Source organism: Arabidopsis lyrata, assembly GCF_000004255.2.
Source record: "Arabidopsis lyrata subsp. lyrata unplaced genomic scaffold ARALYscaffold_6, whole genome shotgun sequence".
NCBI classification, from domain to species: domain Eukaryota; kingdom Viridiplantae; phylum Streptophyta; class Magnoliopsida; order Brassicales; family Brassicaceae; genus Arabidopsis; species Arabidopsis lyrata.
In genome coordinates, this window is record NW_003302550.1 from 4,852,841 (window position 1) to 4,868,023 (window position 15,183).

The 15,183-nt window shown below is 35.0% G+C and overlaps 3 protein-coding genes across 3 annotated transcripts; 1 reads left to right on the top strand and 2 right to left on the bottom strand.

The window, feature by feature from the left end:
* The first annotated feature begins 2,708 nt into the window (after positions 1-2,708).
* Positions 2,709-4,708, top strand: LOC9309608 (cytokinin riboside 5'-monophosphate phosphoribohydrolase LOG8). The gene is made up of 7 exons (XM_021021176.1): positions 2,709-2,912; positions 3,215-3,312; positions 3,401-3,431; positions 3,704-3,803; positions 3,880-3,950; positions 4,033-4,176; positions 4,406-4,708. The coding sequence occupies exons 1-7, from the start codon at positions 2,799-2,801 to the stop codon at positions 4,499-4,501; spliced, it is 654 nt and encodes a 217-aa protein (XP_020876835.1). The 5' UTR covers positions 2,709-2,798; the 3' UTR covers positions 4,502-4,708.
* Positions 4,709-7,522: 2,814 nt separating this feature from the next.
* LOC9307579 (probable magnesium transporter NIPA9) lies at positions 7,523-10,424 on the bottom strand. The gene is made up of 9 exons (XM_002873494.2): positions 10,250-10,424; positions 9,809-9,907; positions 9,548-9,677; positions 9,358-9,446; positions 9,060-9,116; positions 8,892-8,950; positions 8,533-8,653; positions 8,198-8,346; positions 7,523-8,034 (listed from the first exon to the last, which is right to left on the bottom strand). Exons 1-9 carry the CDS (start codon positions 10,358-10,360, stop codon positions 7,815-7,817), a joined length of 1,035 nt encoding a protein of 344 aa, XP_002873540.1. The 5' UTR covers positions 10,361-10,424; the 3' UTR covers positions 7,523-7,814.
* Positions 10,425-12,044: 1,620 nt separating this feature from the next.
* Positions 12,045-12,759, bottom strand: LOC9309609. Its single transcript, XM_021021177.1, has one exon. The coding sequence runs from the start codon at positions 12,618-12,620 to the stop codon at positions 12,297-12,299; it is 324 nt and encodes a 107-aa protein (XP_020876836.1). The 5' UTR covers positions 12,621-12,759; the 3' UTR covers positions 12,045-12,296.
* Positions 12,760-15,183: the final 2,424 nt, after the last annotated feature.

The window sequence follows — 15,183 nt, forward strand, 5'->3', positions numbered from 1 at the left end:
CAAATTAAATAGTGGATCGCTCTTTCTACAGGAAAACGATCCTACATCTCTAAATGGATATTCTAAAACGCAACCGGCTGAAAATACCTCTTTATAAGCCCCATTAAATTTGTCCATTTATTAAAGGGTACGGAAATTTTTACCAAGTATTTTAAAGACTCTTCAAGTTTTTAAAAGTGTTTTGGCGGGAAAAATTGCGGGATCACTTTTCCGGCCAAAAAATATTTTGTATTTTGTGGACCTAATTTTATTATATTTCCTTATATATTTGTGATATCTTTTATTAAAAGAAGAGTAATTTAGTCATTTTGTACATAAAAAGGGTATTTTAAAAAATGGACAGCCAAAATGGGCATTTTTGAAAAGGATATTGAAAAAGGTGCATTTTTGTGAATCTCCCTATATAATTTGCATAGAAACTTGAAAACGACTTATATTTTGAAACAAAAAAAGTTTTTCCAAAACTCTGTATAAGAAAGACATGTTATAAATGCTGACTTTTTGAGTTCATAAATTTTCAAGGCTCAATCGAGCGGAATACAGGTACAGAGAGGACAATCAATTTTGGGTAAGCCATGTTGGGAACATCAAATTGTCTTGGAAAATAAATTCAAATATTAAAAGGTTAATGTCTTTTTCTATGTAAGATCATCATCATCCATTTTTTTTCTTTTTCTTCTGAGTGCAATAATGAAATAATTGCAATAGAAATGAATCATTCATGTTACTTCTCTATTTTTATATCGCAAAGAAATCCCATCGAATTTTAGATACAAAACAGACAAACATTAATAAAACAGACAAACATTAAATAAAGATATAGCCTTATTGGTGCATGCATTTGCGTGCTTGCAATGATAATGTATTCAAAATTGCCCCGGTCAATTGTAAATTTGTAATGAAGACTTGTATGATATAATACTCTTTCCGTTTCGTTTTAGTTGTCGTTTAAGGTTTTTTCACACAAATTAAGAAAATCATTAAATTTTCTGTTTTACCCTTTATTAATATATTTTATAAAAAAATTTATTGGCCGAAACATTAAAATAGTAGAGATAAAACTAGAATTTTCACCAAACATTTGCATCGAAATCCTAAAACGACAACTATTATGAAACAAAAATTTAACTCTAAAACGACAAGTAAAACGAAACGGAGAGAGTATTATTGTAGATATCTATGCTTATTTATTTATGTTAGCATGTTTAAAGAATGATAAACCTACAAAGTACAAACTCTTGGTAAGAAAGAAAATTATTAAGTTCGAAAAGAAGAAGAAGAAGCTGGTAGCTGAATGCATAAAACAATTAAGTTTAGGCCGCCAGTGACTTTAGTCTTCATTAAAAGTGTGAATACTTAGGTTATGTCACGCATGACTCATGGAGTGAAAAAACAAATACGGGAAACCTGCTACTAACTTCTTTCTTTCTTTTTTTTTTTTGTTTGCCAAAAATACAAAATTAAATCTGAATGGTGAGATAACAACCTAACCTTGGTTCAATAAATCAAGAATAGATCAAGGTAGTGCCGTTTGATTAATTGCCGTGGCCATTAAATAATACCCTCTTTTGATTTGAATAAGAAATAAAACACGTTAATGAACTTGATATTTATAATTATATTTTTAAAAAACATGAAACTTATATATATTATTACATATTCGTTGACAACACAAAATTTGGATATAAAAGTACAAAAGAGACAGATTGGCGTTGGACGAGGGAAGGAGCTGTGGGAGGCTCATGTGGGCTTCTTCTGTTCGCCATATAACTAATTTCGATTTTTTATTTTTTTTTTTTTTTTTTTTTTTTTTTTTTTTTTTTTTAACATATTAATTTTTACCCAAATAGGCTTAAACGATGATGGGCTTACACGGCCAATCGGCCCACAAAAAGGAGAAGAATAAGTCAACACGACCTAGATCGGAGATCTGAAAAAGGGTGGAATCCGGCAGCACCAGCACCACCTCCAAGCTCCGGCGATAACAAGAGGCCCTTCGTTGTTGCTCCAACCCGACACGAGCGACATGACAGGAGTTATCGATTTTCGTGTATACGTATGCAAATTTGTCACCTATAAAGTCATACAGTGAATCCTACAAAATTAAAAGTGTTCAGATAATTTGGTTGAGTATGTAATGGAACATTTGAGGGAACTTGGATTCTATGAAAATTGTTTAGTGGTTTTCAAAAACTATTTCAAGTTCTCCATTTTTCAGTTATACTGTATGTTATAGAATTTTCACCCTTCTTTTTAAACATGTTACAACACCGAATCTAACATCTTTCTAGTAACTAAACGTATCAATTTAATTACGAGTTTTGATTCTAGTATTAACTTTAATTGGTAATCATTAATTTTTTTTACTTGAGGAAAAAACATGTAAATACGCTAAAACAATTATTTACGTGAAAATTGTTCGGTAAATAAATTTCAAGAATTCTTTATGAACCTCCCATATATCGATTAACCGCCAAAATCCCACCAAAAGCAATTTTATTTTACCTCCAATACCATAATCATTATCCGCCACATTTTTTTAATTACATTATTTAAGCCCTATAATAATACCAATTATGTATTCCAAAAAAAAACCATTTAAATACAAAGCTCTCTCTCTACCGATTTCTTCCAATCCAAAATAGATTTTTTTGTTTGCATTCTACATAATAACATCATCAACACAACAAAGGTTTCGTCTTGTCACTTTATATTATTAGCCTACTCGTGTTTCTCTTGATTTGTTTTTTATTGACGACTTGAGGGAATACGTTGATTTTGTAGATTTTTATCCACTAATGGAAGATAATAAGCAGCGAAGCAGATTCAGAAAAATTTGTGTCTTTTGCGGAAGCCACTCTGGTCACCGAGAAGTTTTCAGTGATGCTGCCATCGAACTCGGCAATGAACTCGTTTGCTCTCTATCTTTCTCTTCTTTTGGTTTTGTGATAAAAATATGAACTTTTCGTCAAATCAATACAGATATCAACTTTTTTGCTCGGTTTTTGAATGTCAAAATACCAACTTTATAGTTTACTTGTTCATTTCACACAATGGGTTTTGAGGATTCTATTTGTGCTTGCGTCTATTGTAAGCTTTTGTGGTTTTGGCCTTATTTGTTGACTCTTTAAATCTGGGGATGTTGTTATTTGAAAAACTGTGAAATTTCTTGAAGTGTTGTGTGATTGGATTTTGTGATTTTTGGAAATTTTAGGTGAAGAGGAAGATAGACTTGGTTTATGGAGGAGGAAGTGTTGGATTGATGGGTTTGATCTCCAGGAGAGTCTATGAAGGTGGTTTCCATGTACTCGGGTTAGTTTAAGACTCTCCAATTAGTTTATAGCTCTTTCAGTTTCAAACTTTCTCTAAGGGTTTCTGATTGGATTCTCTGTGATTGCAGGATCATTCCCAAAGCTTTGATGCCAATTGAGGTATGTATCTTCTTATAGAAGCTCAGTTTTTTTTTTTTCTTTCTTCCAGGAACTAGCAAACTTGGATGGAGTTTTGAAGTTTGTCTAATGATGAATCATGTGTCTGGAAGTTATTCATTTGTTTGCACTACTAGCTCTTGGTTCTTGCCTACGTTTGTATGATTTAAGATCAGGAGAGGAAACTATGTTCTTGGTTTTTGTTGTTTGGTTAAATTTGGGATTGTGTGGTTTTATCTTTCTTTCCTCGAATCTCATGACTTTGGTTTCATCAGATATCTGGTGAGACTGTGGGAGATGTAAGAGTTGTTGCAGACATGCATGAGCGAAAGGCTGCAATGGCACAGGAAGCTGAGGCCTTCATTGCACTCCCTGGTGAGTTATCGTTTTTCATACTGATTCTAGCAAAGTTTTAAACTTTTGGCTTGAAAACCACGGATGTTTGTTTCAGGAGGTTATGGAACAATGGAGGAGCTGTTGGAGATGATAACATGGTCACAACTTGGTATCCATAAGAAGACGGTATCTAACATTTCCTTTGCTCGGTGGAAGAAGAAGTAGGCTACTAATACCTCTGTTGATTCGTTTGAAATTGTTTCTGCAGGTTGGTCTACTGAATGTTGACGGATACTATAACAATTTGCTTGCTTTATTTGACACCGGTGTCGAAGAAGGTTTTATCAAGCCAGGTGCACGTAACATTGTGGTTTCTGCTCCAACAGCCAAAGAGCTTATGGAGAAGATGGAGGTACATTAACTTTGCCTTCCCTTTTCTTCTTGTTATGAGGTTGTGCTTTTACTTCTATCTTATAGAGAAGAAATCAATGATTATCTCTTAGTGAACACAATTTCCTTGAAAATCAAAAGGAACACATGCGGTTTCGATAAGACATTGTTGGTATTATTGTGTAAAACATAGTTAAGTGGGAGTGTGTTCAATAATTTTGTTTCTCAAAAAGAATTCATAATCTTGGCAGGAATATACTCCTTCACACAAGCATGTTGCATCGCACGAAAGCTGGAAAGTTGAAGAACTCGGAGATTACCCGGGACAACAAAACAAGCCGCAATAAAAAAAACTATTAATGTTAGCATAAGCTACTTCCATTTCAAGTTTAGTCTCTAAATTATTTGCAGAATCCACAATGTGTATAAGAAAACTCAAATCTTGTTGCAATATGAAACAGCACATTGGGTTCCCAAAATGAAAGTGTTGCTGATTATGTAGTTAAGTTTGGTATTTTGGGTAAAGAACCAAAAAAAACGAAAAAGACTTCACCTTTTGTGTTGTTATGTTAAATCTTTGGTTTCCCCTAAAGAAAGAAAGGAGGAATCTTTTTGAGTGTGGGTGATGCAGAAAAGTCTCACAAGTGTCGTGTCATAGTGAATGTCCATTGAGATAGGAGTGTGGTCCCTTGTTTGTATCATTCGATGGCTTCAATAGAAAAGCACAAAATGTGAATGATGTGTGACCAAGTTGGACATGGATGGGTTTCTTCTTTTTTGCCAAGTGCCTTGTGTGGTGGGGATTGATTGGCTATCTTTTCCTCTTTTTATTTATTTTGTGTGTCACATTCTTCTTTCTACGTTGGATCAATTTGATTAGGTCATTGACTAGTTTAAAGGTGGTGATGATGACCTTCATGGTATTAAAAGATGATTTTAGAACGTGTTTTTAGATGGTGATTAAGGTTTTTTACAAGAGATTCGGTCATACTTTGATTCCTCACCACTATTTAAATAGATAAATGAGTACAAAGAAATCCGCTGGAAGAGGGTAAAATATTTCTCTTATGTCATCGACAATGTACCGCAAAACACTAATAATAGCTTCAAAATTTGTACTCAAATTGCTTAACCTTTTCTCTAAATTTTGTTTACATCGGCCTAATAAATATACTTAGTTGTTTGAACAATGTTATGGGTACTAAATTAGTTGAATGTATGTTTTGAATCTCGCACATATGGGTTCGAAAATCTACTTCGAACTTCATTATATTCTTTGTCGAGGATAATCTAATGTTTGGAAAAGATTTCAAAATCATAACATCTTTTGTGTTTTGGTAAAATCAGTTAAAGATACATCTAATAATAACGGAAAAACGGTCTATTTCTCCCCGAGAACTATCGTATCTGGCCAGATAAAGCCCGATCTTTGACCTCTGTCTATATACCCATGAAACGGAAGTTAAATGTTTATTTCCACACCAATTGAAAGTTCGAGAGCTTAATGTCCATGAATCATAAGTTCGAGATTTAAAACCCCATAGCGCTGGGTTAATTGGTTTATTGTATACCAAACCGATGCTTTAACCGATTAAACCTAATTAGAACCAATCTAAACCCAAATTACAACCTGTTCTTGGTTGAAAACAATCTCAAGATTTTCCGGAGTCGGCTTGTAACCGTAAACTTGTCGGAGCTAGATTCTTCTGCGGTGGTTATGAAGCAACCAACGGGAAAATGAATGAAACGACTGAGTTTCGTTCTCCGCGTGACTCCGATGGACATGGGACTCACACAGCTTCAATCTCCGCCGGCCATTACGTTTTTCCGGCGTCAACTCTTGGCTATGCTCGCGGCATCGCTGCTGGGATGGCTCCGAAAGCTAGACTCGCCGCTTACAAAGTCTGTTGGAACTCCGGTTGTTACGACTCCGATATCTTAGCTGCTTTTGACACCACCGTAGCCGACGGTGTCGATGTCATCTCTCTTTCCGTTGGAGGCGTCGTGGTTCCTTATTACCTCGATGCCATCGCCATTGGAGCTTTCAGAGCTATTGACAGAGGGATATTCGTCTCTGCTTCCGCCGGAAACGGAGGTACTGCTTGTTTACGGTGGTAGTTTACTCGGCGGCGATGGTTACTCTTCGTCTCTGTGTCTTGAAGGCTCGTTGGATCCGAATTTGGTTAAGGGAAAAATTGTTCTTTGTGACAGAGGAATCAATTCTAGAGCAACCAAAGGTGAAATCGTACGGAAAAATGGAGGCTTGGGGATGATTATAGCGAATGGTGTGTTCGACGGCGAAGGTTTAGTCGATTTTTGGTTTTGATGTGTTTTTTGGGTAATGGGTCATAAACAGGTTGTAATTTGGGTTTAGATTGGTTCTAATTAGGTTTAATCGGTTAAAGCATCGGTTTGGTATACAATAAACCAATTAAACCCAACGCTATGGGGTTTTAAATCTCGAACTTAGGATTCATGGACATTAAGCTCTCGAACTTTCAATTGGTGTGAAAATAAACATTTAACTTCCGTTTCATGGGTATATAGACAGAGGTCAAAGATCGGGCTTTATCTGACCAGATACGATAGTTCTCGGGGGGGAAATAGACCGTTTTTCCAATAATAACAATCTTGAAACTTTATCATTTACTAGTCACACTTGCGTTTAGGGACCAAGAAAAGCTGAACTGGGGTGTGGGGGTTGGGACCCTTGAAGTACATATAAAAAAAAAGAAAAAAAAAAGAGAAAATGAGAGATGGTAAAATACTAAAATAGTAAAATGTGAAAGTGTCACTTCATTGTCAAACATACTTGTCTCCCTCAGTTTTGATGTGTATGTCCTGATTTGGTACCAATATAGGTTAAACCCCAACCTAATTGTAGTTGATGTTTGTATCTCTTGCATTATGTGCATGAGTGCATCTCTCACTTTCTTTCCATCTTTTCCCCTACAATTTGGTTAACCGGTCTTTTTCAGTTTCTGTACCAACAACCAACTTGCACATCCATATCTTTGAGTTTTCATTCTTTTCCCTCAAGATATTAATGAATACATACAAGAGAAGACCATGGAAGAACAACTACACTTTCAGAGCTAATAACAAAATATAAGACGCAACTCATATATAAATCAAACCGAATCAAAATTTGAGACCAAATGTCCACTCAACTCTTAATTATGGGTCATGAGGATTGATCGACATCAGAGCCTTAGTGATGACGTGTGTTCGCTAGAAATGATATGTCTATTCGTTCATTTTGTTGTCTTTTCAGACGATTCAAGTGACCTAATCGGTATCAAAACTCACTAGATCATTCAAATGTCTGGCATTTGAGCAAAATGGAGAAAAAATTAAGGACCCGAAGGTAGGTATAACATAAACCAAGTTGGTTCGTATATACCAGATTCATAGTTTGCACAATTAGAGTAACATGACAAAGGGAACTCATATTTCACATTTTAGATACCAAGTTACGTCATAAATTGATCCCAAGCTCTGACTTTTAATCTGTTCCCACAACTGGAATATCAATGAAATGAAACCCCGGAATATGAAAATCTGACACCTTTACTCATAAATTCGGGAAATAACTTGTGTTAAATGCATGCACTCAGCAAATATTCTTCGGTGTTTCTATATCTCTTTTTCTGAATCTCTTTAGTCTTTATCTTTTGATGGGGATGATAAGAGATGGTGTAATGTTGCTGCTTGGATAACCGCACTTGGGTTTGTATCCTTTGGTGTGTGAGAAGGTGTCCGCCTTATGTTGAAACCTCTTTCTAAACTGGTTTGTCTGGAACGCCGGAATGACCGTGGAAGATGTCTGATAAGCCGTGATGAAGTCACAAGTAATACAACACCTAGCATAATAAGTAACCTGCAAAAAGTTTCAAGAAATCTATAGTTCTGATGGCAAAATCTATTTGGAAAGATCCGTTGCAACTTCTGATTCATGTGTACGTGATGTTTCTCTAATGACAGATAGAAGTTGTCTTAACTGGCACACTAACAATACAAGAAAGTAATGAGTAGAACTTTACCATCCCAGGAGAAGTAAAAGCCGTCCAGATGGTGAAGTGGGTAATTTCTCACCCAGAGCAAACATTCCTGCAACCACACCTGTTACAATTGATGCCACAGCAGCGCAAGTGGATACTACGATTGCTCTCCCATGTTTTAGTCCCCGAGTCTGGTAAAGTAAAAACAAAAATAAGACTAGAATCAAGATTACATAAAAACCCTGAATATCAACCTATGAAAAAACTACAGGTAGAGAGAGAATCCTTTATGCTATACACGATGGTGCATTACACATTCATATGCAGATAGGTAAGACTACGAGGAAGTGTAAAAAGACTAAGCTCGGACAAAGTACCTGGTAGAAAAATCCTGTTCCACTACAGCATATACTAATAGAAATGCACATGGGAATGAACATTGCAGAAAATCCCTGCTCCACGAATACAAAACCCATCTTTGATACTACAGATGCCATCCTGTGATCAAACGAGTTATAAACTGTTGTCAGCTATGCACCAAGCTATGAATTCAGTTCAAATATAGTTTTTGTCTCTCTGAAAATGATTTGCAGACACACCACTACATAGGTCCTTCTATGTTCTAAAAAATTAACAGCACATATCAATGGATACATAGGAGATAATCGGTAAATATCAGAGGCTAGGCACATAAGACGAAATATGCTCTTTGATGTTTATGGGTACCGAAAGATACCCGAATAAAATCCCAGATTCCAAGCCATAAATAATTTCTTCCACCACTTCATACTCCCCCTACAAACCAAAATTAGGCTAAGTGCATTTGGTAGGAGAAATAAAAGTCAGTAACATTAAAGGTGATACTAGTTCTTATAGCTGAAAACAAATTAGACAGCTAATATACCAGCTCCTGCTCCCTGCGCTGGCGTTTGAATATATGAAGCCACGCATTTAGTAGTACCTAGTCCCAAAAATCCAACAAAGAAGTTATTAGAAACATTGCCATTACCTCACCAATTAAGTAATATACTGATATTATTTGCAAAAAACAAATTATAGACCCAATTGTTTTACTGCTCAGACTTAGAAAAGATGTATACAAGTTCAGAGAAGCCATCAGTCAGCAGAAGATAAAAGGAGATGATGCCAGAAGAGGAACACTTTTCTATGAAATACCAATACCATGGATGAAAGGTACCTACAAACAAGATGGCAACAACCAATGCTAGCCACAGCAACTGGAAGACCGATATTAATGATGCTTCTTGCTCCTCACCACCAGCACCAACTCCTACAGAAAATGTATAAATCCTCACCACATATTAGGTGATTTTCTGTATGCAGAAGATGATAGTAAGCAACAGTCAAAGAATCAATAATGATTGATGTTACCTATGGTGCCAATGCCGGCGACGGTAATCCCAATCCAGTCAAAAACATTCATGACTTCTTTCAGATAAAAATGCGAAAAGACGGAAAGAATGGCAAGTCCACATCCAGAGACTGGCTGAACAACAGACACCTGAAAGCAGCAGATTTCCAAAAGCTCACAATCAGGGCCTAAGGTTTATCAGCACGGCAAATTATCATAAACAGACATCTCAAAGGCAACTATCTTGACATCAAAATGAAAGATTGAGAAAGTTTACTTACAGGGGCAAGTGATAGTGCTCTCAGCATCAACAAAGCCCCAACAATGTCCATAAGAAAACCTAACGCCCATGGTTTGTTAACAGCATATGCTCTTATCACCTGGAATTCGTAAATTATGATCAAATGTGAGCTTCCCATAGATAAATTGACCACCACCACCTCTAACTCATCACCATGATTGACATGACAAATTCAATGAAACATGGAATCGAGCCTCCGCAATAATTTGAATCAGACAATTTGACTCCGATCCAATTTCGAAACTCGAATTTCACAAATTTTCATCGAATTAGTTGTATCACGAAATCGAATTCAAATTTCCAGAAAGTAAGGTTAACGTTTTTTAGAGATCCGTCCAATCAAATAGCATGCAATCAAAATCCAAAGCATCAAAAGGGCGAGACAAAAGAGAAAATCGGAAGATTAGAGAGAGAGATTTACCTTAAGCTTGAGGGAGAGAGGAGGGAGGATAATAGTGCCCTTCTTCTGGAGAACTTTGCCGATATTGTTGCCGGCGGTGGCCGCAAGCGTTAGGCAAATCGATTCCCACATCTCTCAAAACGCCGACGAGAAACGAAGCAAGCTTTTTTTATGGAGGAATGATTTTTGCCGATGTGTTACGTTATTATTATTTACATACATGCCCCTCTTCCTATTTTTATTTATTTATTGACATGTCGTGGTAAATGGAAATATAGTAATTTCCTTTTTTTATAGCAATTTTATTCTATGGTAACAAAACAAAATTTATCTCTGTGCTTTCATTGATTTTATTTTATCATATTGCTGAAAACAAAAAATAAAATACAAGCTGGCAAAAAATTAAAATAAGTAAGTAAATTATACATGCTAATTAAATTTTAGGTTTTGAGTAGGTAAATCGGTGCAAGTCAAAAAAGCTAATGGCGTTTACAAGTCCATTTTTTCAAATTTTTTAAAATACAAACTATTTCAAAGTTATTATAAAACATGTAACTACAAATGTCAAGTGTAAAACATAGCCAAAGAAAATTATATTACGTTATGAAACATACATTCTACATATAAATGTAAATGTAAACAAACAGTTTAAACCTAAAAACATGTTTTGGCTATTCTCTGGCAAAAGACTAAATGTGAAAATATTTTTCCCATTTTTTTGTTGGTTCATAATCAACCATTTTAGCTGCTTAAAATTTGGAAACTTCTTCACAACTTGGATTTGGAATATGACTCGAGTACAAAGTATAAACTAATGGTACATATGCATTTACGAATCCGATGGGTATCTAAATATTTTTTTGTTTAGAATGCTTCATTAGATTAAATAACCCAACTTAAACAAGTTCAACATAAAAAAACGTCGCTAACCAGTAACCATGCTTAGCTAATTCGTCCATGCCAACACATGAGCAGTCCTCTGCCCTCAAAATTAACCGAAAACTGAATAGTCGAGAAGGCGAGATATATTTTAAATTAATTGTGTTGATTGTTTTGGGTATCTCATTCATTTTGTTGATATTGAAATGACTTGAAACAGAGTTGTGATATGGGATTTAGTATGAGTTGTCCTCTGCCACAAGTTTGTGATGTTTAAAGAACTAATCAGTGGAAATTTTGACCTAATCTTAGTTAAACAAGTGGGTTATCTCGATGACAAACAAAACATTTAAGTCTTCCAAGTGCAGACTCAGATCAAAACCGACAAAGTAAGCTATTAAGAATGACAAACACAAATAGAGAAATGGTCCCCAAATAAACCGAGTTATTGTCAGCTTGTCAAAAGCCAACTTTTTACTCGAGATCATAATTAACCACAAGTAATCATTTTACTAACAGAAACTTGCTTTCTAAAATCTCAAGTTCGAGAGATCTTACAAGTTGCAAACATGTTGAAATGATAACCTCTAAAATGGTACCTAAGAATCATATAAACACGTGAAATAAATTGTTAACGTTGAATAAAAGCAGAGCTTTTGATGCGAATTAATGGATGATCACCAAAAAGATGTGAACATAATTTAAAACCAAGGAGTGAGATAATTGATTAATCACCAGATGTAATGAGGCAAACACCAAAACCCAACCATCATGTCAAAACCTAGTTGTAAACAAGAATGGATCATCATGATACATGGATCAAGCAAGAGACCGTTTCACAATCTATTTGAAACAAGACTTTAGACGACTAATAATCTTAGCAAAGAGCATCAAACAAGAAGATTCTCCATCGAACCTAATTTCTGAGTGCAAAAGATTCATCCAAATTCCAAAGGTCTCTTTACTTGGTGAAACTAATGATCATATATAATTTTGTGGCGATGCAGCCATCACAGTTATATTCAAGATTACAAACACACAAAGAAGATACATAAGAGATAAAGAGAGAGAACACGCTCATAATTACTTGAGAAAATCAAAAATCAATATAAAGAAGAAAAAAGCAAAAAGCTCAAGAAATAAAAACAAGGTAAAATAAAATTACAGAAATTAAAAAGGTGAAAATGAATCACCACCAACCATAGACGACCTGTGTGTACCTCTGCTTAAGCCATCTGAAACTGTTTCTAAAAGAGCCTTTGACTTTACCTTCAACACCATACATCTTATAACTCGCGACCCGTTTCTTCCTCTGGAGCTCCGGGTCCGTTATCCCCCACGACTTGGATCTTGCTATCGATTTCTCCTTTTTCACATCGTATATATTGTTGTCCCTCGTCCCGTACGATGCGCTATAGCTCCTGAAATCACCGGTTCCCGAAGCGCCGCCGTGGTAAGGCTGGATCTGCATCCCTCCGTCTCCGTATGGTCGTTGACGGCCGAAGTCTTCCATGGATTCCGGCAAGTTTGATCGAGAGAATCTTTTTTTTTGTTATTACAGCTCAGAGAATAATTGGAGAGAAAAGAGGAGAATAATAGTAACGCAAAAAAGGACGTGTCTTTTGAGCTGGTCTCAATTTGTTGCTCCACGCTATATGAATTATTTTATTTATTTCTGTAATTTAAAAAAATATTTTTTAAAAAGGCAATTGGAGATAAGAAAAAAGCAAAAAGAAAACCTGTTACAGATATTAAAACGCTAATGCGTTTGGAAAATTTAATAATTAAGAAACAGAAGATAATAAAATTAAGATTAATACGTTTTTTACACATAAGGGAATTATGAAAATTTACTTGTGTGTGAAATTTCAGACAAAATTAAGAATCATGGAAATAAATATGAAGTAGTAGAAATTTGTTTTGTGTGCGTAATTGACTGTTGACCGTTGATGTGATTTAGCGGTCAATGGGCCAAGTTGTGTGTGATAATGTTAACGAATCCAAAATTAATTGATAGGCGTCATGTTTGTATTCACACATTTTGCTGGGAACAGTAGTATAACTGTATAAGACCATATATGGCATATTCTGTATTACACTACACAACTTTAATCAATGTCTTCATTTTCCACGAGCTATCATTTTCCCACATGAAAAAGTAGTTGATATTTTCTAAAATTTAAATATCAGAAATTAAGTTGATAAATTAATTTTTCTTTTTTAAAAAAAACGAAATATTTATCATAGCTTAAGGTCCAAAACCAAAAACTGAAAAAAGTAAAGGTTACATGTGGCAATATTAAGGGAAAGAGAGAATTATGGGTCTGACTGGTAGAATGAGAGTAGAATGAGAGAAGAAATATTTCTCTTCTAATACCTACCATTTTAATTTTTTGTTCTCAAAGAAAGTTTTTTTTTTTCAGCAGAAAACTTTCTTCTACGTAATATTAGCACAAAATTTTTATATGTGTAACATGCAAATTGAAATTTTTATATGTGTAACATGCAAATTGAAATTTTTAAGACATCTGGATGCAGCGAATGGTTTCTTAGGCCTTTTACTAAGCCCAAGCCCACAGGCTCCTTAACATGTCCGGTTGACTACTTAACCGGGAATATGGATATGCCATATACCGAAAATTTAACCTTAACCAAATCGATTTGAAATCTTAAAAAGAGAAGGATAAAATGATGAGATGACCACTTGACCAGCGTGGTTCTGATGTCGGTCTCGGCCACTTGCGATGTGGGGTTGGGCGGCATATTCGTTCTCACCACGTGTCTCCTCAGGGGCTCTCCACGTGATTCCCACGCCGAAAGTGGAAAGAAATACAGGGTTTGAGTATCAGAGAAGAATCTTAATAGTAATATTAAACTATATTGTTCTGTGGTCACTTATATATTCCTTTTTGATTTGATTAAACAATAGCATTGATTGGTGACAAAACGAAAAGCAGTACAAAGCTGTACACAAAAATTGTTACCACTCAAAATAACTTTATGAAAAATGGTACACAATAACAACAGTTTTTTTGGACAAAAACAAAACAAATTAAAACAGTTACGGTTAAGGTTCAATACGATTACGGTTAAATACGGTTACAATTACAACATTTATGGTTAAATATGGTTACTGTTATTTGATGACTACAAGTTTACAATACGGTTAATATCGGAGGCGAAATCTTACGACAAATTTTCATCATTTCGAGCAGTATAACATTACAACATATTTATTTGAGAAAAAGACCATTTTTTATAAAGTAGATTTTTTCATATGCGCTTTCACATAAAAAGAATAGATTTTTTCATATGCGGTATCATTTACTTTTTTGAAAATCTTAGTCTGAACATTCGATATTTGTTTTTGCATTATATGGAGTTACAATTATATTTTTAAAGTTTTAACTATGCGGTTAATAGTACGGTTAACCATGCGGTTAAATAACGGTTTTGATATGTTTACGGTTAATTAACGGCTACGGTTAATATATATTTTAACCGTAACTAATTATTTTTAACGGTTAACGGTTACGGTTTTTAACCGTTTTATACGGTTACGGTTGATAAACGGTCTGGTTACGGTCCGAAATACGGTTACGGTTAGCTTTTGGTCATGTCTACAATCTTCAACTAGGCATGACCAAAAGCTAATTGTAACCGTATTTTGGATCGTAACCGGACCGTTTCTCAACCGTAACTGTATAAAACGGTTCAAAACCATAACCATTCACCGTAAAACTAGATTAGTTACGGTTAAAAAAAATATACTAACCGTCACCATTAATATACCGGAAACGTATCAAAACTGTTATTTAACCGTACGATTAACCGTATTATTAACCGCATAATTAAACTTTAAAAATATAGTTGTAACTATGTAATTTTTTTTTCTAAACTCTGAATATTATTTATTATTTGTATCGTTATGATGTTTCCAATCAGAGTTAATTTTAAAAAATTGTTCTGTATTGTTTTTTTGTACAGCTTTCGTGTTTTTTTTCTTTTGTACAGCTTCGCACTATTCCCTAACAGCTAACAACTCCAGCTAACCGCTCCAGCTAACAGCTAACAGC